The sequence below is a fragment of the Alosa pseudoharengus genome, unplaced genomic scaffold (assembly GCF_046254945.1).
Source record: "Alosa pseudoharengus isolate Yale_2024_CS ecotype anadromous, Long Island Sound unplaced genomic scaffold, YU_APseudo_1.1 YU_APseudo_1.1_scf_4, whole genome shotgun sequence".
Lineage (NCBI taxonomy): Eukaryota > Metazoa > Chordata > Actinopteri > Clupeiformes > Clupeidae > Alosa > Alosa pseudoharengus.
Window position 1 is genome coordinate 37005478 of NW_027468774.1, and position 25169 is coordinate 37030646.

The 25169-nt window shown below is 40.0% G+C and overlaps 3 protein-coding genes across 4 annotated transcripts; 2 read left to right on the plus strand and 1 right to left on the minus strand.

Moving 5' to 3' along the window:
* Positions 1–5405: 5405 nt before the first annotated feature.
* Positions 5406–12100, minus strand: drg2 (developmentally regulated GTP binding protein 2). 2 transcript variants are annotated; one of them, XM_076266141.1, is made up of 14 exons: positions 12050–12100; positions 11681–11780; positions 11385–11545; positions 11186–11275; positions 11018–11078; positions 10803–10893; positions 9433–9505; positions 8534–8624; positions 8254–8351; positions 7984–8060; positions 6464–6552; positions 6000–6058; positions 5824–5877; positions 5406–5738 (listed from the first exon to the last, which is right to left on the minus strand). In XM_076266141.1, exons 2-14 carry the CDS (start codon positions 11742–11744, stop codon positions 5652–5654), a joined length of 1095 nt encoding a protein of 364 aa, XP_076122256.1. In that variant the 5' UTR covers positions 11745–11780; positions 12050–12100; the 3' UTR covers positions 5406–5651. The 2 variants fall into 2 exon arrangements, with proteins under 2 accessions (XP_076122256.1, XP_076122257.1); XM_076266142.1 differs by having other exon boundaries at positions 12036–12074.
* A 93-nt stretch (positions 12101–12193) lies between these two features.
* gfer (growth factor, augmenter of liver regeneration (ERV1 homolog, S. cerevisiae)) lies at positions 12194–14270 on the plus strand. Its single transcript, XM_076267089.1, has 3 exons — positions 12194–12577; positions 13281–13495; positions 13797–14270. The coding sequence occupies exons 1-3, from the start codon at positions 12371–12373 to the stop codon at positions 13957–13959; spliced, it is 585 nt and encodes a 194-aa protein (XP_076123204.1). The 5' UTR covers positions 12194–12370; the 3' UTR covers positions 13960–14270.
* A 564-nt stretch (positions 14271–14834) lies between these two features.
* syngr3a (synaptogyrin 3a) lies at positions 14835–21909 on the plus strand. Its single transcript, XM_076266143.1, has 4 exons — positions 14835–14942; positions 16546–16780; positions 17520–17665; positions 21422–21909. The coding sequence occupies exons 1-4, from the start codon at positions 14841–14843 to the stop codon at positions 21626–21628; spliced, it is 690 nt and encodes a 229-aa protein (XP_076122258.1). The 5' UTR covers positions 14835–14840; the 3' UTR covers positions 21629–21909.
* Positions 21910–25169: the final 3260 nt, after the last annotated feature.

Genomic DNA, 25169 nt, shown 5'->3' on the forward strand with positions numbered 1-25169 from the left:
ATTACAAATTTAAGAAGATATGGAATAGTCATATTCTTTTTTTCTTCATATGTCCTTTCATACACATAATAATCTTCCATGTCAATCCATCAGATACACAATAGTTGATGAGCTCCTCTTTGTTGCCTAAATAAAACAACCGAGGTGAAGTTAGTTTGATATTTGATATTCGGATATTGGACAGATATTCATTTTTTTTTAATGCGGCCGGTTTCACCCCGTGTTTGCAGACAATGTACAAACAGATGACCTGTCTACTTGCTCCCAGCCGACCTACTTAGGGACCGTCTATAAAGTACCTTTTGAATTACCTTCATAGTATTTTTGTCAATAGCTTTGACATCATGTGACCTAGTGACTCCAAACCAATGCAGAATAGTTATCCTATGTGGGACTAATAAGACACACCTCTTCTTATAGTCACTGTATGCACACTGTATTTTATATGAATATTTTAAAGAAAATACATTATTTGCCATCATGAATGGTCTCCTTTTTTCAATAAGCCGTGTGACCTAGGGACTCCAAACCAATATAGAATAATTATCCTATTATTCCAAACCAATGCAGAATAGTTATCCTATATGGAACTAATCAGACACACCTCAAATTAATATGATTTTTGCACATACTATTTTATATTAATTTCTTAAAGAAAACCCATTTGTTTCCTATGGAAGCTGCTTTGTGCTCAATACCTTCAATATACTGGGTCCTAGACATCACAGATCAACATAGAACTGTTCTGCTATGTGATACTAATCAGACACACGTCAATGTGAAATAATATTTTGCATGAACTATTATATTTAAAAAAAAAATTATAATCACATTTATTTCCCATGGAAAACAGCTTTTTGCTCTATAGCTGCCATATGAGGGGTCCTAGACAACACAGATCAATACAGATCAATACTTATCAGACACACCTCAATATGAAAAATTATTTGGCATCTACTATTATATGGAAGGTATTGAGAAAAATAGGAAATTCCATAGGAAACAAATGGGTACTAATCACATTTATTTCCCATGGAAAACAGCTTTTTGCTCAATAGCTGCTATATGAGGGGTCCTAGACAACACAGATCAATACAGATCAATACTTATCAGACACACCTCAATATGAAAAATTATTTGGCATCTACTATTATATGGAAGGTATTGAGAAAAATAGGAAATTCCATAGGAAACAAATGGGTACTATAACTAGGGTTGGGTATCGTTTGGGTTTTATCCGATACCGGTGCTAAATCGATACTTTTAAAACGGTGCCTGAACCGGTACTTTGTTTTAAATTAAAATGGTCTAAAGCATGAATTGCTTTTTTTTTTTATTGATAAGACAAATTTTAACATGAAATTGAACTGTTATATTTAATTTACTATCAATATCTCATTGCTCCTACGAATAATACATTTAAATGTTAAAACAGCTTGCCATGAATGCACACACAATGGTAAGCTCTGCTTTCAAGTTTACCCAGTGTAGGCGGTTTGCCATAAGGTATGTTAAAACCGCTTGCTATAGAATTGCCAGGTCATGGACAACGACATTTGCAAGCAAGCTAATCTAACAGGGACTCTACTTTCCAGTTAATTCAGTGTGTTCCCAAATGCTTCAAGAAATTTCATGTCTTAACCCATAACATGCAATAGTTTTGAACATGTTAGGCTACATGTCGGTGTTGAGGTGTTTAGATTCCCAGCACTAGCCTAGTAGGCATTTTAACAGCAACTATGGCTATGCGCTAACACCAGTCAGCTGAGTTTAATTAGCGATAACGTACGGAGATGGTTTCGTAGCCTCTTTGACAGCTCAGTGACATCAGGTATGTAACCTACATATTTATGTTTTTGCCATCTAACTTTTAACATGATCTTCATATTCATTGTGATGCTATGAGCCTCATGCACATGAAAGATTAATATCATGCCATTATGTTGTTTAGAACACACCGTGAAATAAAATTTTCACCTTACAACTTTGCTGATAACATTTCAAATAAATGCCAGTTAGCGCATTAGCAAGGATATTGTGTAACGTAAAAGCTACTGTTGATGTTGTTTCATAGCCTTTTGCTTGTGTGTGGTTAGGCCCACTGCTAGATTTTGACAGGAGCTCGCGATATCGCTTTAAAGTAAGCTACTTGGGCTCACGCAAGCTGTCAAACACTGTCCACTAGCCTATGTGGTGCACCCCTCTGGTTTAGCCTATACATCCAGTGTTTATGTTAGCTAACTGTATCTGGATGTGTTGCTATCAGAGCAAGACATTAGAGATGGTGCATGACATGCAGTGATGCCTCGTATAAAAAATAATAATAAAAAAAACGCTATTTTAGCACCGAAATGAGACACCGAAATCCACGTTGTGATTCGATGCAGTTACTACCGTTTGCGTCGGCACCGGTGCCATATTAGAACCATAGTATGTGCAAAAATTATATTAATTTGAGGTGTGTCTGATTAGTCCCATAAAGGATATTCTGCATTGGTTTGGTGTCCCTACGTCACTTCCCTTGGGGGGGGGGGGGGGGTATTGAAAAAGGAGACCATTCCTTATAGGAAACGATGTATTTTCTTTAAAATATTAATATAAAATAGAGTGTGCATTCAATGGTTATAGAAAGAGGTGTGTCTGATGAGTCCCATATAGGATAACTATTCTGCATTGGTTTGGAGTCACTAGGTCACATGGCTTGGGAGGTATTGAAAAAAAAGACCATTCCTTATGGGAAATAATGTATTTTCTTTAAAACATTCATAGAAAATACAGTGTGCATGGAGTGACTATAAAAGGAGGTGTGTCTGAGTCCCATATAGGATAACTATTCTGCATTGGTTTGGAGTCACTAGGTCACATGGCTTGGGAGGTATTGAAAAAAGGAGACCGTTTCTTATAGGAAATAATGTATTTTCTTTAAAAATATTAGTATAAAATACAGTGTGCATACAGTGACTATAAGAAGAGGTGTGTCTTATTAGTCTTATATAGGATAACTATTCTGCATTGGTTTGGAGTCACTAGGTCACATGGCTTGGGAGGTATTGAAAAAAGGAGTCTGTTTCTTTCTATGAAATAATGTTTTTTCTTTTAAGAAAAATCATATAAAATACAGCGTGCATACAGTCACTATAAAAAAAAGGTGTGTCTGATGAGTCCCATATAGGATAACTATTCTGCATTGGTTTGGAATCCCTAGGTCACATGAGTTGGGAGGTATTGAAAAAAAGGAGTCTGTTATGAAATAATGTATTTTCTTTAAAATATTCATATAAAATACAGCATGCATACAGTCGCTATAAAAAGAGGTGTGTCTGATGAGTCCCATATAGGATAACTATTCTGCATTGGTTTGGAGTCACTAGGACACATGATGTCAAAGCTATTGACAAAAAAGACTATGAAGGTAATTCAGAAGGTACTTTATAGACGGTCCCTAAGTAGGTCGGCTGGGAGCAAGTAGACAGGTCATCCGTTTGTACATTGTCTGCAAACACGGGGTGAAACCGGCTGCATTAAAAAAAAAATTGAATATCTGTCGAATATCCGAATATCAAATATCAAACTAACTTCACCTCGGTAATAAAACAAAACTATGACAGCAAATCGGCTATGTGCTTTCCAGTGCATCTCTTTAACGATCCACAGTGCACACAAGGCCTAGGCTACTCTTCCCCCAACACACACGGGGCATGAGCCATCTGGGCCTAGCATCAAGTATCATGCCTCGGCCTACAATAGAGGACAGTGTTGTGGGCTTTAACTGATCTTACCTTAGTAACCCCTTTCCCTTCAGTTCACTTTCGTCATAACATCACGAGCGTCCCATCAGGTAATTCCAAAGCAATGCCTCTCCATTGTGCCTAGCCGGCAAAAAAAGCACACGCACACCTCAGAACTACCAACGAGTCCATGCAGAGAAAGGCCAACAATGTGACCGTTTCCCGGAGGCTTGCAACTCCCAAGCTCCACACTTGCCCAGCGGGTTGTAAAGCCCGAGTGGCTTCGAATAAATTTTTAATGAGGCCTATTATGCTTGTTTTCTCTTCCTGAATAGAAGCGGCAGCTCCAGGTTTCAAATGAGTACCGTTAGAGGATGGCATTGGCATGGTGTGAGCATTAAAGAGGAGACGCTCTTTAAAAGTGTTGGGAGCTTAACCTGAGGAGTGTGATGTAACAGCCTACCAGAGACTGGAGTGGGCTAGGCTAGACTGCTAGTTTATGATTAATTTGAGGTGATTAAATAGAGAGTGGAGTTTATTAGATTGCATTCTAAGCCTCAAGTGGGGTTCATCAAAGGTATTTTAATATAGATTACCAGTATTCTTATTGTTCAGGACCCACATGCGTAATGCAATGAATCTTTGTCAAGAAGTACATTTCTCCAGTGTGGGATTAAATGCCTTAACTTATTTTATCTTTTTAAATAGAATGGGATAAGAACAGAAAGTCTATGGAACCAGAACAGAATGCATTATAACAGCAGAGAGGTAGGGGTAACAGCTTGAATGCCATCCCATGCAATACAATCCAAATGTCGTAACAGTCTTCCCGTTTTATTGACCAGTTTATATACACAGATAGTTTGAAATGATGCAGTAACATCGGCAAATAACCCAATACTTGAAAGGCCCTCAGGGTATTCATAGACTCAAACACAGTTGGTTTGTAAGTTTGTAATGTAAATGGATGGATTATGAAAATTCAATGGAGTCCTGGCACACTCATGGCATTCCAGGCAAGCCTTCAGGCAAGATTAGAGACCTACTTTAGCAAGCCGCTCAAATGGTCTCAAGCCAAATGCGAGTAACACAGTGATCACAGGGCTTCTGTGACAAACCTCATCCTCTGAACACACACAATTGAAAAGAGGTAACCCAACTGATCAAAGACACAAGAACATGGATCTGATTTGCTTTACCAGAAAGTCGTTTTTCAAATACATCAGACACTCTTTTTCTTGTTTACTGACACTTGACAAAATCAGCCAGACTGCATGGTTTTAAAATACAATGGGTACTGCATAATATAATTTGTGTGTATTGTGTGTCAATTTAGTGTGTAGAGCATCTCAAGGAACTGACCTTCTGTGTGTGCAGGTCTGACATCCTATCTACATAGAACGCAGCAATGGTCTTCCTTGTGCTTGGCAAAAATAGAACATTTTAACTGTATGTGTATTGCACTATGATGCACGTGACCGATGCATCAGAGCAATTCTTCACTACACTTTCCTGTGAACCAGAAAAGCAAAGCAGCATATTTTATGTGGATCTGAATGCTTTTGAGGTGCCATAATTTACCACCTTGGCTTACTTATCAGTATTTGTAGATAATGAATCATGTCTTAAGAGTCATATCAACATGGTAGAAACGGGTACAGTCGAGAAAAAAATCACTTTTACAATCAGAGAACCAAATTAGGTGAAATTTATTTTTACAGTCCTTTTGTCAACACATTGCATGTGTCAATGCTCATATTTCTTTTGCTTTTCTCACCTGCTCAGATATGTCCAGTATCTGACCTCTTAGATCTTAATCACAAAACCTGAAACTGTCGACAGAGCCTATTACACAGCTCAAGAGTATTTCCTTTAGAGTCCTCGACAACAGGAGTTTCTTGTGGGGAGTTGAGAAGGAAATGCTTATTTCTTCACAATCTGGATGACATCCTCGTGCTCCATGATGTGTGTCAGACCCACCCTTTGTGGACTGTACTTTGTGCTCGTTCCCTGAAAGTACACATCATTTTTTAAAGGCCTCATTAAAAAATAAAAACAGCTATAACCTACTAAGATGACAGAGAAAATAACTTACCCACACCAGGGCATACTTGAACTGGCTGGCTAACGTTCTGTGAATTCGGTGACACTGCAAGACAAATAATGATTAAAAGAATAAACCATCCAACAACTTGCCTTTATCGTCCAAAACTCCAACAACATTCTTTTTTTTTACTGTTTTCTTTTTATTTTAGAGTAGAACAAACGTACCACATGTTCTACTGACGCCCCTCTTCTCATGATGATGGGATCTCCGAAATCGGGCCGTTCTGAAATAAGACAGGAAATGAAATGCTACATGTTTTATAGGGTAACAAGTGGCAATTTACAGGCCAGAATATTGCTTTGGACCATACAAAACTCTGGAAATATGGAGCCTATTGTGCCTGCTGCCATTTTTTAATTGGCATAAACAGTTTTTCTTTTTAGCATAAGCTTCATTAAACCTACAATATTCGATTTGCAACACAATGACTCAGCCAACAGCACATGTTTAAGGGCATTCTGTAAGCATTTACAAGGCAGTATACCTCCTCTCAAACAGAAGCTGTTATAGCAATCATATCTCTAAAGATTTAGAATGGGAGGTCATAAAAGTCAACGTTCAGGTGCCCCACTACTTGTATCCATATAGTGCAATACTAGGCTGGATAAGTGAATAGAAGGCAGTATACCTCCCCTCTTCTTGGTGTACAAGCAGATAAGAGCCAGGTAATCCCACAGCTGTTCCAGGAGGTAGTCGAGATTCAGTTTCATACCACAGCTAGTAAAGACAAACAAAGACACACACAAATAAACAAATAAACTATAAAAAAAATGAAACAATCAAAACCTGATGGGTCTTGCAATACTGGGAGTCAGCCTGCTGTTTCATAACTAAATAGATGGCAAGATAGCAGAAACTAATATAGAACATGCATGTTCCAGGTGTATCAAACCAGGGGCCGTATTCACAAAGCCTTTCATCTTACCACTAGGAGTACTCCTAAATCGCACTAAAAAATTTTAGCTAGAAGTTTTCTCATAAAAGTTATTCACAAAGCCTTTCAGACCTACTCTTAGTAAGGAAAATTATTACACGGCTCTTCAGAGTGCTGCAGAATGCTCTATTCACTTGAATGGGCCTTCCCAATGTTCGGCGGTCTGCTAATTCTCAATAACAGACCGTTGCTAAGTATAACAGACCGCAGTCAAGGAAAATGGGTTTTGTGCTTCTAAATTACGTCTTTCATTACTGCGCAAGGACTGGAACTTCATTCAAAAGTGAAAGCAGACGGTCATTATTGGGAAAATAAGTCCCTTCAAGGCGGAATATCGTTCGCCCTGTCGGGACTTATTTTCCTAATAATGACCGGCGTTCTATACATTATCCCTTACATGACAACTCCTAAACTAAGAGTGAGTCTTCGTTGCTATGGATGACGTCATTACTCATGTACGAGCTTGACTGAAGTGGCCACCTTGATTGGCTGATGATTGTAACGCGGGAATGATTCCAAACACCTCCCTTACGATGATGAGTGACAAGTGATAGATCTGAGAATGTGTGTGCTACACAAGTAGTGCAAAGGACGGAAGATGATGAATAACTGAATAAAAAGGCCTAGCCTAAATCAATAAAGAGTAAGGCGAAACAAATAGCCTAGTAGCCTAATGAAACATACGGATTGATGCAGTATCTTTGCAACATTATTAAATTAATCTGTCACCATATGCCTATACGTTTGCAAAGAGGAGAACATTTTTATTTGATTCACAATGAGACATATTTACATGATGAGAATGAGTAGTTTGGAAGCTCCTGTAGCCGCATAGGATTTCAAAACATTGCGACGCGAAATGCCACAAAAAGCTGTTTGTGAATAGGTCTTAGGGAGTTAGGAGTCCTCTCGACTTCTTTTAAGCTGTCCCAGACTTGCTACTTGCTACTAGAGGTGCTACTTTTAGGTCTAAAATGCTTTGTGAATTACTTTTAGTGAGAAAAATTAGGAGTCCTAAAGTAAGGAGTGACACGCCCATTATTTTTAGGAGTTGCTCCTAAATTCACCAGTTAGGAGCTACTTTTAGCCTTAAAATTCTTTGTGAATACGGCCCCAGGTGTATAGGGGGGCTTTTACAATGTTTGGACTTTGTGACAGGCATCATGACAGACGTCTTGTTTGGTATACCACAACAGTTTGCTTTGAGGAATTACCTGATGACCACACTATTTGGTCTGCGAGCCAATCGGTCCACCTCCTCGATTGAGATCTGGTCCACTTTGTTGTACACCTGTAAGCAATGAAGAAAATCTAGTCACAATTTCACCTGTAGCAGACTGACAATAGATAGGCAATGGCAATGGATTTCTCAGACCCAGATCACCATCATGAATTAATATTAGCCAATCACACTTTGATTACATCCCATGGCAATTACATCAGATGACACCGGGTTTGAAGTCAGAGGCCAGGTTGATACTCACATACAAGCAAGGCATATAAACTCTGTTTCCCACAATGACATCGATAAACTCATCTGGTGTGCAATCCTCTCTGAACAAAACCTCTGCGTTGAAGATTTCTACAGAAATGGTTAAGTTCAATAACTATTGTCAGCCTCTAATTTTTTGCAGTATAAGGCTATGAGTACATAAGTATAAGTAAGAAATAAGAATAAGAAAACTTAAGAAGAACAATAAGATGTTTCTGTTCTTCTCCAATGCACTCTGCTGAGTGAGCTGTCAGGAAATGAGTAAAGGATACTGTATTCATGCAAAATAAGTTGCACCAGCTTCTCAGAGCACTGCGTGAGAGGCAATGTTGAGTTGAAGGACAGTCCACCACCTTTCTTGGGCTGAAAGATGAATAAGATATGCAAATAGAGTGTGAGTGTGTGTGTGTGTGGGGGGGGGGGGGGGTGGAGAGAGGGGTGGCAGTAATAAGATAGATTGTAGAATAATATGACATTCCAATAATATGACATTCCAATATCAATATGTTTTTTGAAGGGAAATGTACTTACTATTTGTGAATTAATGTCATGCATTAAAGGAGAATTCCGGTGTGATATTGACCTAAAGTGTGTTGAAACATGATACCGAGTGTGAACGTATGTCTCATAGCTCATCTCGGCTTGTCCCCTGCACTCAGAAATCTGGCGCTAGTTAGCCGATGCTACAAACAGTTTTTCGATGGGGGTGCCTCGGGCATCGGCCTAGCCATGCAAATAAATCACTGTTTTACACCATTTACGAGGCTCAAAGTAGCTCCATACTTCATTGGTAGACTTCCGAGGGCCTTGACATTTAAAATGAGACATTGAGAACTTTGAAAAAGCACTGGTAGTTTACTTACAAGACGATTTATACAGACAGTATCTTCACGGAGTTTAGCGTTTGCAGCCATCTTAAATTTAGTCACGATAAGTCGAGCGACGAGTATAAATGAACAGGTATGATAAGGGATCAGATTCCAAAAATAATTCTGTGGAAATGCATGGATTCCAGTTGCTGCTACTGGAAGAAACTGGAATCCATGCTTCTCCACAGAATTATGTCGAAAGCCGAAATGAGCTAGGAGACATACGTTCACACTCGGTATCATGTTTCAACACACTTTAGGTCAAAATCACACCGGAATTCTCCTTTAACAGAATAACGTACCTTGAAGTAAATATTTGGTTTTGAAGTGTTTAGTCTTATGCCAACAGACTCCAACTCCTTTTCCAGCAGTACCCTAGAATGGTAATAAGACAAGATCAAGGATAAGAATACAAGTCTATAGAAAGGCTCAGTCAAATACAGTTCGAGGCCTTCAATACCTGACTTTACAAAACATCTGTTACTGTGGTGGAAGGTACCATAACCATAGTTGGATGTAACCTGCAACTGCATTACCTCAAAGCCTGGCCCTTTGGTCATGAGGTTGCAGCTCATGGCTATTACCAGTGACTAATTCTCTTCCTTCTCTACATTATCATAAGTTGGTGGAGTGATGCAGACATTTGTGATTGTGATAGAGTCCCGAAGCCATGACGTAGCGTTGCCAAGGCAGCAATTTCACTGGATCTAAACAAATCAATCTAACCATTGAAATCGCCATAGCGGTGGCTTTCTTAATCTATTTCAATAATTTTACAACATTTCAAAGACGTTAATATATTTTTTTACACTGTAGGAATCACATACTACAACATATATTCATACCAACACGATCAAATTCGTGACTACAGAGTTTTATTTTAGCATGGGTTTCCTCCGTAAAAGAGACCTGCATGTAACTTCACAGCATGCGGTTAAAATCCTTAAATTCACGGACGTGTTTTGGCTTTATTTTTTTGGCAAAAAACGTCGCTCTTAACAGCCGCCAGTCTTTGAGAAGACGTGAAATATCCACTGGAATTTTGTTTCTTTCTATTACACATGCCAGGGAATCCGTGTTATGTGGCTAAGCTGCTGCCTAGCAGGTAAAACACGTTTAAATGGATATATTTATTTTTATTAGCTAGAAATGATGCCACATGTCTACATTCAATGCTATTTATGCCACTTCGAAAGTTTGTTTAGATCCAGTGATTCTGCTGTCATGGAAACGCTACGTCACACTTCGGGACTCTATTATGCCTCCTATTAGTGGACCTGCAGGAGAGTTAGACTCCTGGCACCATTGAGCAATAAGCCCCGAGACACCATAGGGTCCAGTGATTTTAGAACAACAATGCGGAGTGCCTAAAAGCCCCCTAAGGTGCTCTAACAACACTGGAACCTATGGCTTTGTGGGGTTACCCAGGGTTGCCAATTTGTGGCACAGTAATATTGAATGTGATGGGGTCAGTGACTGGCAGTGTTTTGCAATGGAACGCAATTTGAACACGATTGAGCCACTGATAATCAAAGAGCGCAACTATCCATTTTAGAGGGAATGGGTGAAGCACTCTGTGTATGTTATCATTTGATAACCTCTGTTGTTTCTCTATGAGTGAGCACTGTCTGTGCGTTAACATAATGAAGAAAAACTTGTAGTCGTTACCCACCTCTGGACATCCCCTTTTGTTGCATCCAGCATCATGATTACAACATCAGCTGTTCGAGCCACTGCGATGACTTGCCGACCTCTACCCTTACCTATCAGAACAAGACAGCAAACTTATGCCAACAGACTCCAATGACAGTGAGAGAAGAGTGAATATCAAGAATAAGTGTGTGTGTGTGTGTGTGTGTGTGTGTGTGTAATGTTGAATTTACATACCCTGAGCAGCACCCTCAATGATTCCAGGCAAATCCAAGAGTTGTATGTTGGCACCTTTGTACTGATGAGACAAAAGAAATAGGATGAGCCCCTTTTCACAAATGCCGGCAATCGCTCAAAATACTTTCTGGAAGTAGCAAGTGCAAATGAAAACTCCACAAGTCCTACCGTAATGACACCCGGGATGCACGTTAATGTGGTGAACTCATATGATGCAGCTTCACTTTCAGTTGATGTCATTAAGCTAAGGAAAGTGGACTGCAAAAAAATTTACATTGAGTGATGTAAACACGTCCAATACATTGATAATGACCACACTGATCACCTCAATGATATTTCACGTGATCACAATGACAGGTTCACTTACCTTACCCACGGATGGAAACCCAATCAGCGCTACCCTGGCATCGCCAGATTTCATTACATCAAAGCCTTCGCCCTTGGCTCCAGCAGATTTTGAAGGTTCCAAAAGCTGAGCTCTGTATTTGGCCAACTTGGCCTTCAATAATCCTAGATGGTACTCGGTAGCTGCGGAAAAGAATATTTCATCCGGTGAAAAGACATGCAACAGTCTAGAGCATATTCTGTTTGAAACCCCTAGTCGGGTTGCAAAATACCATATGTTTTAGTTCCTAGTAAAACTCATATTTTAGTTGTACTTACCTTTATTTTTTTGAGTCCGAGAGATTTCTCTCTCGATTTCCGCTATTTTCTCGAGTATCCCCATGATTTCTGGATTCTAAAGATCTATTTTCTTGGATTCCTAAAAGATAAACATTCTGATTAGATGCAAGAAAAACGTTCCAGAACTGTTTTATACACACCTAACGTTGACATAGCAAGTTGAGATGTGGCAGAGGTACAGCAGCTAACGTTAACTTCGCTAACGTAAGTTAACTACTTTTCCAATATAACATTCGTTAATTAGGCAGAAAAGAGGGGTTATGATAATCAATTCCAATTATTAAGCTTATATTGTACATTGAATCATTCAGCTAAATGATAACAAATTCCGAACATTGTATTATTTACACTTTCTGCTCGAAGTCTGCAGCATGCCGAGAAAATGACGTCACTAACCGGAAGTGCATGGTCCGGTTACAAAGGTTTCCGACTAGAAAGAAGTGACATTTCACTTTGGAAATGGTTCCTAGTAGGAAAGATACTGTTTTGTGTAATTTCGTTTGCGCTCTATTTATCACGTAGTTGTATGGTGAATCTGTAATAAAATACACGTTATTACTAAAGACTTACAATTTCATAAGTCTTGGACTTCAAATCATTTTCCTTCAAATAAATGAATATGCCCTTCAGAAATTGTGAGGGCATCAATCCCACAATGCAAGAATAAACATGGCTGCGCCGTATGGATCCAGATCATCTGGCGAAAATGCAGGAACTTTTCAAGGATTCCCATTCAATGTGTCAGGCAAACTGGCTAATGACACTTCTGGCACGGAGCAAGCAAAGACGGAGGAGCCAAAGAAGAAACCGTGCAGAGCATGTACAGATTTTAAATCGTGGATGAAAACGCAGAAGACACAAACTCCGTCAGCTCAGGTGAATAGGGTCCATATAGTGCACTCCATTAACCTTAAACATAAGTTTAGGTAGGCAATTTATCTTTTTCTTGATTAGTGATTTTGTAGAAGCTAGTTAATGTTCGTATGCTAGCAAAAATTGACAATGTAACCGAGTAAGACTGTTTTAGACCTTTTCTTGTAGGCCTATGATGTAACATATCATAACATGTAACGTAAGCTAGCCAACAGCAACAAACATTCTAGATAGATAGATAGATAGATACTTTATTGATCCCCAGGGGAAATTCAAGATCTACTTGTAATAAGCAATAGTAGGCTAGGACATGCACCGTTGCTGTTATAGGCTTGAAGCTCCTTGAAAAGTGTTATGGTTATATGGCAGATGCTTTTGTCAAAACCAGTTTACAAAAACAATATAATAGTTAAAAATGAACAGTGAACCGTTTTAAAATGTTGGAAACTAGGCTTAACATATACAGTAAATGCAATATAAACAGATATAGGCTTAGTCAACCCTGTGGTTATAGCTGGGTTTGTTCATGTTGTGATTGTTTACTTTATTTAGCTAACTTATGCTTAATAATAAATGCTGGGTGTCCCAGTTTATAGGCTACAGTAGGTATAAGTTAACCCGACTCTCGCCAGATGAATATCGTTAGGTCTAAGTAGGCCTATGTTAATATGCTTCTCAAACGTATGACCATCTTTCTCTACTGTAGGTGACAACACCATCAGAGGGTGAGAGTGAAAAGCCAGTTGAGTGCCCACTGGACAGAGAGGAGCTAGGGAAATGTTCATGGTCGTTCCTGCACACAATGGCTGCTTACTATCCAGAGACGCCAAGCTCCAGCCAGCAGAAAGACATGACACAATTCATCAACCTTTTTTCAAAGTTTTTCCCTTGTGACGAATGTGCAGAGGATTTGAGGGGAAGGTAATAAACATTTAGGTTGGGATGTATGTGGAAGTTCATGTTAATATCACACATTGAAGGCATACAGCCAGGGCCAAAGTGGTGTAAAGTAGGGTTGGAATATTAATTAAAATTGAATCAAAATTTCAATTTGAAGGAATGCAATTAGGAAATCCAAAGCCTGCACTTAATTGTGCAGCTAGCAATGGTCAATAATTTCACACATACACACACACACACACATTTTTTGTGGGAATGTGGCTGTTTGACTGCTGTTGTGTACATTATTTTTATCCACACATTACCTCTCTTTTTTTATCAGATTGAAAACAAATCAGCCTGATGCCAGCAACAGACACAACCTCTCGCAGTGGCTGTGTCGTCTCCATAATCAAATTAATGTTAGATTAGGCAAGCCAGAGTTTGACTGCTCCAAAGTCGATGAGCGATGGAGAGATGGCTGGAAGGATGGATCTTGTGACTGACACTCACTAACTACAGGGAATGGGAAACACTGAGAATAATTATGGTAATAGAGGGCTTGTAAGACTGAAATGTTGTATTTACATCTTCAAATGAAACCAGAAGTGTATATTTTTTCAATGCTATGTGTGTGTTACAATGCTATGTATATTAAATGTGTATTTGCCTTTTACAACCTTATGCAGAGAATATGGTTTTACAAATGCAATAAGGGTCCAGCTCATCGCAGCACTTTCACTGATCTTGTCTCTTCATTTCCTTGTGTTTTCTGAAAAATAAAAATAAAGGTCCACTTATGTGTATTATAACTGTACCATTTGTCTTTATTTTCTTTATTGCTAATTGAAACTGCTGACTAAAATTCACCCATTCACACATGCCCTTCAATGTTGACTTTATTCACAATGTATGTTTTTGAAAATTGTTTCACTCCGCAAACCATTTACTCAATTGTATGCTTTTGTTTTTCCATAAAGGGCCAGTACTGGACTGAAATGGGATTAACATAAAATAGGACCTCTCTCTGTGTGATGCCATATTTTAATGTTTGTGAAATGATAGACAAAACCGTGAGACAGAATAATGGTATTGCTGTATGATGGTGCCATGATGCATTTTGTGCTGTAACTGTTGCACATGAAATATAGTGCTATTTGAAAAGTCAGCTAAATATTTCATTCAACATGTTACTCCATTTCTGTAAGAAAAGAGCGAAATTGCTCTGACAGACCTACTCTGCAAGTGGTCAGTAGGGGTTGCTAAAGAGACCAACATCGTGCGCTGAGTCTTGTACTCGCCGCTGCCAGGCAGTGGGGTGTGTGCACAACATATCCTACCTATCTGGAAACCAAAGGCTGGAGCCTGAAGAGCAGCGAGAGGAAAGATGGACGGAGTAGGCTCCTTTGGCGCTGGTAGAGCAGGGGCTGCCTTCGACCCTATTGCTTATGTCCAACAGCCGACGACAATCCTCAGAATAGTAGCCTGGGTAAGGTTGTTTTTGTTTCCATTATAGGGCGTATCTGTGATGTTTTACATATATTTCGTTAGGTGAAGATGTGTAAGTGTAAGCCATATTGTTATTGATGGATGCTCTAAATTGAAATTGCACATCGCCGCAAAAAACTGACTCTCTTGAGACGATATTCTGTTGCGGCCTCTAGTTGTTTTCGTCTTGCATAATAGCGTAGGCTATTGAGGTTTCAATAATCAAGATTCATTTGATTTCGTCTGGCTAATTTTCTCTGATTAGCTCAGATTCTTCATGCTTATTTAGAATTTGATACACATATATTTTCCTTTGATGAAGGCTTATTTAGCCATTTTGGAACGTTTCCGTTTGGGTTACCTTCGATATACATGATTTTATTTAATTATACCACCTAAACAATACAGTAGATATGAAGTATATTTTGAGATATTTTATTTTAGTCGTATAGCCCAATATGATATATTAACCATATCCACATGAAGTATCGTGACAATGTCTCGTTATTTCTTTTTTGTTATTTTTCTGCATGAAATTGGTTTGCTGGAAGCTTGCATCAGGACTAAAAAAGGGCACAATCCCCGCCTATCCGACCCCCCTACCATCTTTAGTTATGTCAGTATAAAAGCTCCTATTAGTTGCGCGTCCCTTGTGTGCTACCCACGACAAGAAATTGCAGAATGTACCCATGCAACATCTACATTCTTTGCGTACCGCGACATTGTGTATGTGTGTGTGTGTGTGTGTTAATATATTATTATAGCCATAGCTCAAGCATTTCATGAGAGATGAAGAATGGTATTTCTGTGAATAGTGACTGAATGTGAATCTCTTCACTTGTTGATACTGTACAACTCTGTTTCTATTGTTAGATATCAAAGAGGCTTGCAAGCAATAGTATATTCCAGTTCTTTGTGGCCAAACACAATGAGGTCGAAACCTCAAAGGCTTTTATGCATTTTTAGCTCCAATACAAACTTATCAGGAGAACCAATTCTTTCAGGACATGCTATCACACATCTTTTGTAGGCCTATAGGGGCTTATGTGGTGAATGTAAGGAGTGGACTAATTTATTTCGGATTTGTGAAATGTAATATTAAGGGAATTAATGACCTGAAAAACTTGCCAGGTTATTTAGCCTTAGTAAAACCTTGACCCCCATGCATTCTTACAAAACGCAGTTTGGTTGGTGTTCCCCTACTGAAGTGGCTATTTCTGAGAAATAGTCTTAGTCTTATGCAGATATACTAAACAGTTGGTCATTCTGTTTGAGGGGCATCAGATCACCACCGTGTTGGTGAAATATATATTGAAAGAAACATAATCGCCCCCCCCCCCCCCCTGGCCTTTCATTGACACTTCAGATGACACAGCGCATCCATGTGGATCCATCAAACTGTCCATCCATCAACAGTGTCATGTGATCTCCATCTATCCCATGTCCCATCAGTCACCTGATTCTCATGTCTAAATATCGATCTAGTGATTGGTGCCATGTGAGACCTCACATAATCAATTGGCCTACATCACCATGGACTCCACTGTTCTTCATAATATATTCACGCTCTACTCAACCCAAATCGCCTTGCGTCGTCTTTGCAGATTTTTTCCATAGTCGTGTTTGGGTCCATTGTGAACGAGGGCTACATCAACATTGGGAGCGAGAGACTGTACTGCGTCTACAACAAGAACAACGATGCCTGCAACTTCGGGATCACCATCGGCCTCATAGCCTTCTTGGCATGCCTCTTCTTCGTCGCCTTGGACGTCAAGTTCCAGCAGATCAGCAGTATCAAAGACAGGAAGAAGGCAGTGATGCTTGAGATTGGTTTTTCAGGTAAAGCACCTCTCCCAAGACCTGTAGTCAGACGAAAAGCAAAGCTATAGGTGGAGCATGGGGGAAGCTGCACCGCTCAGTTAATCAGTACCACTGCTGTGAATGAACCACTGAAGAGAAACTGCTTCCGTGTCTGACTTGGTTTACTCTTAAGTTAAACTTTTTCCTGCTTCAGACTCTCCAGCTATTCCAGAATATGTTATATGTTAAGCATATGCACAAAACATGTCACCCTCATATTAGAACTGGGATGTTACACAAGGGGGTTGAAGGGGCTTTAAAGGCTTCTTGAAATCAGTTCCTCTTGACTTACGCATGATGGCTAATGCATTTGCTATTCTAATGGAAATGAATGTGTATGAGAGTGCACTCTGAATCAATCAAAAACAGAACAGTACACTGTAACTGAAATTATGTTAAACAGAGCCCAGGGGAAAACTAACACATAACTGTTGGAAAAGGTTGATGGAAAAGGTTGTGTTTAAAGTCTTTAGTATACACCTGCCAAAGCAGACAGCTGTCCATACAGTACTTCTTTTGAGAGATTTCATAAGGCATATTGTGACTGAATGAGTGATTAGCCACTGGGCTGCCTTATCTAGAATCTGAGTCACAATAGACAATGGCTGACTGACTGCTTGACTGAAATTAGTTGCTATGCTGTCCTGCACTGTTGTTTTGGACAACATTCATTTTTCAATGCTGCGCTGGGCTGAACATGGCTGTTCTATGGTTACAGGTTTCTGGACATTCATGTGGTTTGTCAGCTTCTGCTTCCTGGCTAACCAGTGGAGTCGCACCACCCCAGACGAGTTGCCCTTGAACCAGGGGGCAGATGCTGCCCGGGCTGCCATTGCCTTCTCCTTCTTCTCCATTTTCACCTGGGTGAGCAACTAAAAGCCACAAAATATATTTACTGACATAATACAGTGATTTGAAAGTGAAACAGTACAAACTTAATTGTATTGTTAACTAAACTAGGTGTACCGCATAGTGGTACAAAATATGACAGCCGCTCCACCTCCTATTCCATCCCCCACTCTTGAAACTTTTTCGTAGGCTTGTATGTGTGTGTCTGCACGCGTGTGTCCCTGTGTGCATGCATGCATGTGTGAGTCTGTGTGTGGATGTGTGTGTGTAGGTGTGTGCATGCGTGTGCCTGACCGATATGGGATTTTTAGGGCCGATACCGATTTCGATGTTTTAGTTTTTCAAAAACTGATAACCGATATATCAGCCGATAGTCATTTTTAACAAACACAATATAAAAATGTTCTCCCATAACAAGGTGCTAATCAAGATGGGGCATTATGTATTTGAATAGGCCTAACTATCGAGTTTCCTAATGAAAGGCTCTTCATATACTGTAATTAGTTTTGTTTAGGAAATAAAAGAGGGTATAGAATAGAAAGAATAGTAAAAATAAAAGAGGTCTTTGTTCTGTGATAACCACATTGCCACAAACTACATTGTGAGCAGTTGACCCCCTTTATGCAAGCAAAACATTTTACAAATATGATCAGCTACTTTACTTTAAGCCTTTGAAGCCTAAACCATGCTCTTCCTTACTTGAAACAACTTTGTTGAAATGCAAGAAATTAAAGACTGAAACGAGGGTGTAGTGGGTGTTAGCTCAGATGCTCAAATTTTTTTCGTAAAGACTTTTTCACACAAAGCTGTGAAACCATAAGCTACTCTTGCGTTGTCATTGTAGGAAGTGAGTAAAGTGGTAACAAGTCTAGTAACGCATGTGTGTTTTGCAACAAGACGCTGAGCCATCTGGTGACGTAGCACCAATACTTGAAATGGAGCCTAAATGAAGGATCAATATTGCGTTTTCCTTTGCTGAATTGGTAATTATTTATCACCCGTTATAATTACCATTACCGATAGTATGTGCGTGCCTGTTTGTGTGTAGGCCTATGTGTGTGTGCGTGTCTGTGTGTGGATGTGTGTGTGTGTGTGCATGCGTGTGTGTCTGTGTGTATGTGTGCGTGCGTATGTGCGCGCGTGTGTGTGTCTGTGCATGTGGATGTATGTGTGCATGCGAGTGTGTGTGCATGCGTGCATGTGTGTGTTTATGTGTGTGTGCGTGTCTGTGCATGTGGATGTGTGTGTGTGCATGTGTGTGTGTCTGTGCGTGTGGATGTGAGTGTGTGTGCATGCGTGTGGATGTGAGTGTGTGTGCCTGCGTGTGTGTGTGTGTGTGTATGCGTGTATGTGTGTGTGCGTGTTTATGTGTGTGTGTGTGTGTGTGTGTGTTTGCGAGAGAGAGTGTGTGTGAGACAGTACTGCCTTGTAGCTTCTCTCATCATCATCCTCTACCAGCAACCCTTCGCTCAACACCACCATCTACAGGCCGATGGGTGTACATTTACAGTCACTAAATGTACACACACATTCATTTATTTTATAGCCCCCTATGAATGAAATTCCACAAAACCATAAAATATACCATAAAATAAATTGTCATCCTTGCCACGGTTCAGGTAGTTATTTAGGAAAAACTGTGTTTTTTGGGTTTCATGCGCTACATGCCCGCTACATGCCCACCAAGTTTTATGTGCCCCGGTGTTTTGTGTCCCGGGAATCATTGACCAAAAATGTAGGAAGTAGATGACGGGGGAAAAAACAAAAAACTTTGACAATCACTATATGACTGCTACGCTAGCGGCGGTCATAATAATAACTTCTTATTATCACTAAGCATGTGAAACTTAAAGAGAAACTATGCAGTAGGCCTATAGCTTTGCTGTTTTCTTGGTTTTTGCTTTTTTTCCGCTGGCTCTGTCATGACGAATGTCTGAGAAAATCCATCGCTACCTTGTTCTAGCCGGTGCCTGGCGTGTATATTAAATACAGTAAAGCAATTCGTTACACTCGTTATAGGGGTTATACTTCCTGACACTGAGGCCGTCGGCCCACCGGCCCAAAGTTGCAAGGGTGGTTTTTCCGCTCACAGGCGCTAGGGAGAAGCGAGACAGCCACCATTCAACCCGAAAAAAGTCATATAACCATTCTAATGACTCCGAAGCTGTTAAGTTAAGGTAAATTAACCTTAAAAACCTGCATATTAAACTAAAAAACCTGCATAGTTCACCTCTAAGCAGCCTTTTACGGGTAGGCCTATAATGGTTGTTTTGGTGTTTCTATTCTCTAGAAATGAAACTTGTGTCCTTGGTTTCATATCACATAAATTGGAATTTTTGGTGATTAACCTCAGCTTTTAACTTCAACACAGATTTTATGTAGTCTCACTACAAATCCATATTGAGTGAAGTAAGACGCTTTGCCTAAGACAGCCAAACCCATTTCCGTACTACTGGAGGAAACTAATGAATGAAAAGTGATTCTCTCAACTGCAGGTACTATGTAGTCTTTAGGCCTCGGGCTTTGGAAGGCAAGGCAAGGCGAGTACACAAAGACATGGACGACAGAAAAAGAGCTGTCCTCGGGCTAAAAATAAGCCATTACATCATGACCCATCTTTGCCACATAGACCTGAACTACATTAGTGGGAAAATAGTGCTCCACATACTGGGGTCTGACACTGGGGAATGGAAGCAAGCGCACAATAGCGCGCTACTCCAGTTTTTCTATCGCGGCTCAACAGAGATGGAAGGATGGGGCTGAAGAGGTTAGGCTTATGAATGGGCTGCAGCTCCCCTGCTGTGTTTGCAGGCACAGTTAAGACTACACTCGTCTCAGGCAGATGAGGTTGGAGATCTCCGAAGAGACATGAGTTACTGTGTGGAGGAGATGTTATACTGATTACTCATTAACACACAGTTTCAGGCAGCCCACATGCTGTTTATAAGTAATGTATTAACATTTTGGGAGATTATTTTACTGATATCCCAACAAATAAATTACCAAGGACTACCATATGAAACCATTCAAATCAAACATTCATTATGGAGATATCATTTAAAGGAAAATGTGGCTGCTAAAATTGAAGAGGTGACCACACTAGACTAAGGATTTCAGAGATATTTTGTCAATTTTTTTCTTTTATTCTTTTATATCAGGTGTAGTGTAAAGATACAGGGTTTTCATGGAGAAATTCTGATTGAACGTAGATACTGTAATGGTGGTTTAGTATTTGTGTTTAGTTGGACACACGATACAGTGTCCTACACACATCAGGAATACACACAGTTGTAGACACAAGAGAAACTGGAGCTCCATCTTTTGAGTTTGTAAATGGGCATTTCAGCTTTTTCTTTGTTTAATGTAAACATAACTTGGGGTGAGACAGTATATCAGTATCGTATCAGTGGAGATATGATAAAGCTTCCTCCATCTATTTGACTTAGCACTCACTACTACTTCATGGAATCTCATGAGGATACTATCAAATGTATGGGCAAAACTAACACTTGGAATAAATACATAATTTGTTTTCTTTTTAGGTGCATTTTTTTCTCCTTCAGTTACACAGATGTATGGATGATATAATTGTCTTGTAATTTACCAACAGAATCACTTTAATGTGATATTGTCATTATTGTGGACAAAATATTGTTAGGTACTGTCATTCTGCCTCCAAAAGTACCGAGACCTGATTCCACAAACCTGCTAGTTACAAACCTTAAGGCCACAGGACATGATGATGATACATGCCTTCTTGTTCTTCACTAGGCTGGTTTGACAGTGAGAGCTGTGCAGAAGTTCCTTCTGGGGACCGATATGAGCCTCTTCACCACGGAACACTTGGATGGCAACGCCACCATCCAACCATACCCCGCCGGCACCGTCACCGGGGCTGAGACCACTGACACATACCAGAGCCCCCCCTTCACCGAGAACCTGGACTCTACCGCCCCTTACCAGGTGCCCATCTACTAGAGGTGGAGCTCAGTGGCATCAAAGTGGAGCAGGTCCAACCAAATGTGTCTGTGTTAAGTGGAGGTTTGGGTGAGCGTGCGGGTGGTTGGGGTGGGGGTGGGGGGAATGGGCGGCTCACCCGCTCGCGGTGGTGTAACAGTGTTCATAGGTAGTGCTGTGCTGTGATCCTCTGTGCAGGTTTTTTTCGATCGTGGTGTCAACTTTCATCCTGATCTGTTTTAGGTAGTTCTGCGTTGCTATGCTAGGTGGTACCTGAAATAAATATACACACACTCCGCATCTTACCCATAGGCAAAAAAGCCATCAAAGGGTCTCTCTGACAGCATCAGACCTTAGGGCAAAGTGGAATTAAATTGACCTGGTATAAAAGGAAGTATATTTGATGTGTGATATAATGTTATTTCAAGTGTTCATACCTGTTGGGTCTTGGGAGAGAATATTATTTGTGTTGCATGTATTAAAAATGTACACATGAAGTGCCATGCATCAGGACATCTTGAACTACTGGGTCTCCATATGCTGTAGACATGCGGTCACGTGCAATATACTTAAAATAGAGAATTATCAAACTGTCTGAAATCAGTCCTCAAATTAAAAATATTATATACATTTTAAAGAGTATGTTTACAAAAGCTGCCAAACTGTCCAATTTTGTTGACAATTATTTTTTTTCTTTTTCTGTGCGTGAGTAGTCTTCCCAAGGGGCGTTTTATTGCCCCCGGATGCTACGGAGTAGACCATTGTGGCGTGATGCAGGGTCATTCAGTGTCAACAGGTAGACATTGCAAGTTCAGTGTTGGGAATTTTTATTTGTGCAGTTGATGTACTTTCGGTAGACCTGTGTAGGAACTGGGAGCTGCGATTTCTCTTTTTTTCTTCTTGTCTGTGTGGTGGTGGTCAGTGAACTTGAGTGGTCAGTCTGATCCGGTGTTGACAATAACATGTTTTGGGTCAAGAGCTCAGTATTAAACATTGAGGTGTTATAAACCGAGTATGACATAAAGGTTTAGCTGATGTACACTGAAAGGAAGAGATTTGTTTTTCTCTGACACACTCATGACTGCCTTCTGTTACCTTTTGTGCACTCCTGGAAAAATGTGTAGTGACAAATATAAAGATGCATGCAGTATTTGAAAAACATTTAACTTGTCCCTGCTCAATTCAAGGCAGCAGAAATATCAAGAGCTGATCAGATTAAGTGTCAGGAATATAGATCAGTGAGGCTAATTCACTATGATGCTTCAACACAGGATTTATGTTCAAGATCAACCCAGTAAATATAGTTGTGTGACGAGACAAGTTGATCAGAAAAAAAAATCCTTCTTCAAAATAAGTTCTTGCATCCCTAAAAGATGAGATTTTGCAGATGGGTGTAACTAAGTTTCAAAGGCATTTGGTAAATCATCCGTGCTTAGTCTTATGTGGTAGATCATTTCAAATGTATCTATGTTCTGAGGCCAATGTACACAGAGTAATTGATTGTGACACAGTACATTATAAATGGAGTACGTTTGTGAATCTGGTCAGGGTCTCGTGTTTCCTGTTTTAACACTGCACTCTTGTTAAACTGCTTCATGGACCAATTTTTTACAGCTTTGTTCTCTTTTTATTTTGTAAACACATAATATCCTCAGGCGTGATGGCCCATCTTGTCTGTAAATGCTGTTCATAGAGGACTTATTGTTGTCAAACTGAATGTCTTTGGACTGCAGGTGTCTGACATAATGGAAATAAAAAAAAAATGTTTTTGACGAGTTGGTCAGTTTGTGATGTGAAACCACAGTAGCCTCATGCTTCCTCTCTTACTTCACCTTTCCCCCACAATCAGTCACAACACGTATATATGTCTTAGTGGGCTTTGCACAACGCTACTTTGGAACACTCTCGCTTAAAGCTGCAGTTGGCAAGTCTGACAGATTGAGGGGACTTAGCCAAAATGTTGAATGTTTACAACTCTCATGCCCCATCCCCACTCTCATCGAGTTTGTGCTCGTCAGTGCGCACCAGACTGTGATAGACCTCTGAAGTTCGCCTACAAAAAAGCTGCCATCTTTGACATCCGGTATCTGGCGATTTTTCCTATGGGAAAATAACATGGGGATTTTGAATAATCGCACCTGTTAAAGTCTCGTGGGGATGAAAAAGTCTGAAATGCAGACGTTTTCCTGAACACACTTTTGTCCTCTGCCTTCGAGTGGATACTGTGATCTCCGGTAAGTGAAGGCGGCACACTTAGATGTTTGCTACTCCAGAGCTAACTTGCAATGCAATTTGCCATAGGTAGTTAGCTTCAATTAACAACCGGATCTCCTTATATGGGCAAAGATGGCCGTTTTGGATCTTTTTTGTAGGCGAACTTCAGAGGTCTATTGAACGTCAGATCTCACACAGCCCTGCTCTGATTGGACCAGAAGACCCAGCAGCTGTGGATTTGCAGATTTGTGCAAAACAAATACATGTAACAGGCTCTAGGTGCAGGGTTGTTTCTAAACTGGCTGATTTATGTTGTTCTGTCGGAGCATAGTGTTGGTTTCAGTGAATATGATCAAAAAAAATCTTGCCAACTGCAGCTTTAACAGCATCTTATTCAGCAATGTGGTAATCAGGCATTCAAGAAATCTTTCTACCTGAAACAGTGCAGCTGGGACACTTTGACCAATTTGAAGTCAACCAATGGACATGTGAAAAGCTGCTTCCACAAAGCCAGTCTAATACACCTCTGAAGTTCGCCTACAAAAAAGAACCAAAACGGCCATCTTTGCCCATATAAGAAGACCCGGTTGTATATTGAAGCTACCTATGGCAAGTTGCATTGCATTGCTCTGAGGTAGCAAAAATCTAAGTGTGCCGCCTTCACGTACCGGAGATCACAGTATCCACTCGAAGGCAGAGGACAAAAGTGTGTTCAGGAAAATGTCTGCATTTCAGACTTTTTCATCCACGCGAGAGTTTAACAGGTGCGATAATTCAAAATCCCCATGTTATTTTCCCATAGGAAAAATCGCTAGATACCGGACGTCAAAGATGGCAGCTTTTTTGTAGGCGAACTTCAGAGGTCTATGAAAGTTTGAATGTTGACGATCGGTCATAAGGGGTAGCTTCTCATATTTATGATAAAAAGACTCCTTGACTTTCCTTGCCCACTTTCATCTCTATTCCTATGGCTCATGATAGTGTGACAGGTGTGTAATATATGTGGAATATATAATGTTCTAACTCTGGATGAAACTGCTCACAGCTGTATGAGCCAAACATATGCAATATGTGCAATATCAAATGTTAGTGCAAGACTGCACATTTAGTCTTTAAAAAATGTGTACTAAATATGTGTGCTTATGCGTACTAAACAGTGATGACAGGTTGGCTATTGTTTGTGAATGAAAAGTTTAACCTAGCAACCACGGAAATAGAGTGACATTGACCAGTGCAAAGGTGCTTTGTGTAAAGGCATGAAATAGGCTACATCTGTCTATCAAAGTAAAATTACACTCAACAAGCTATCGAAATTAAACACAGATCATTTTAGACAGACACCCTCCTC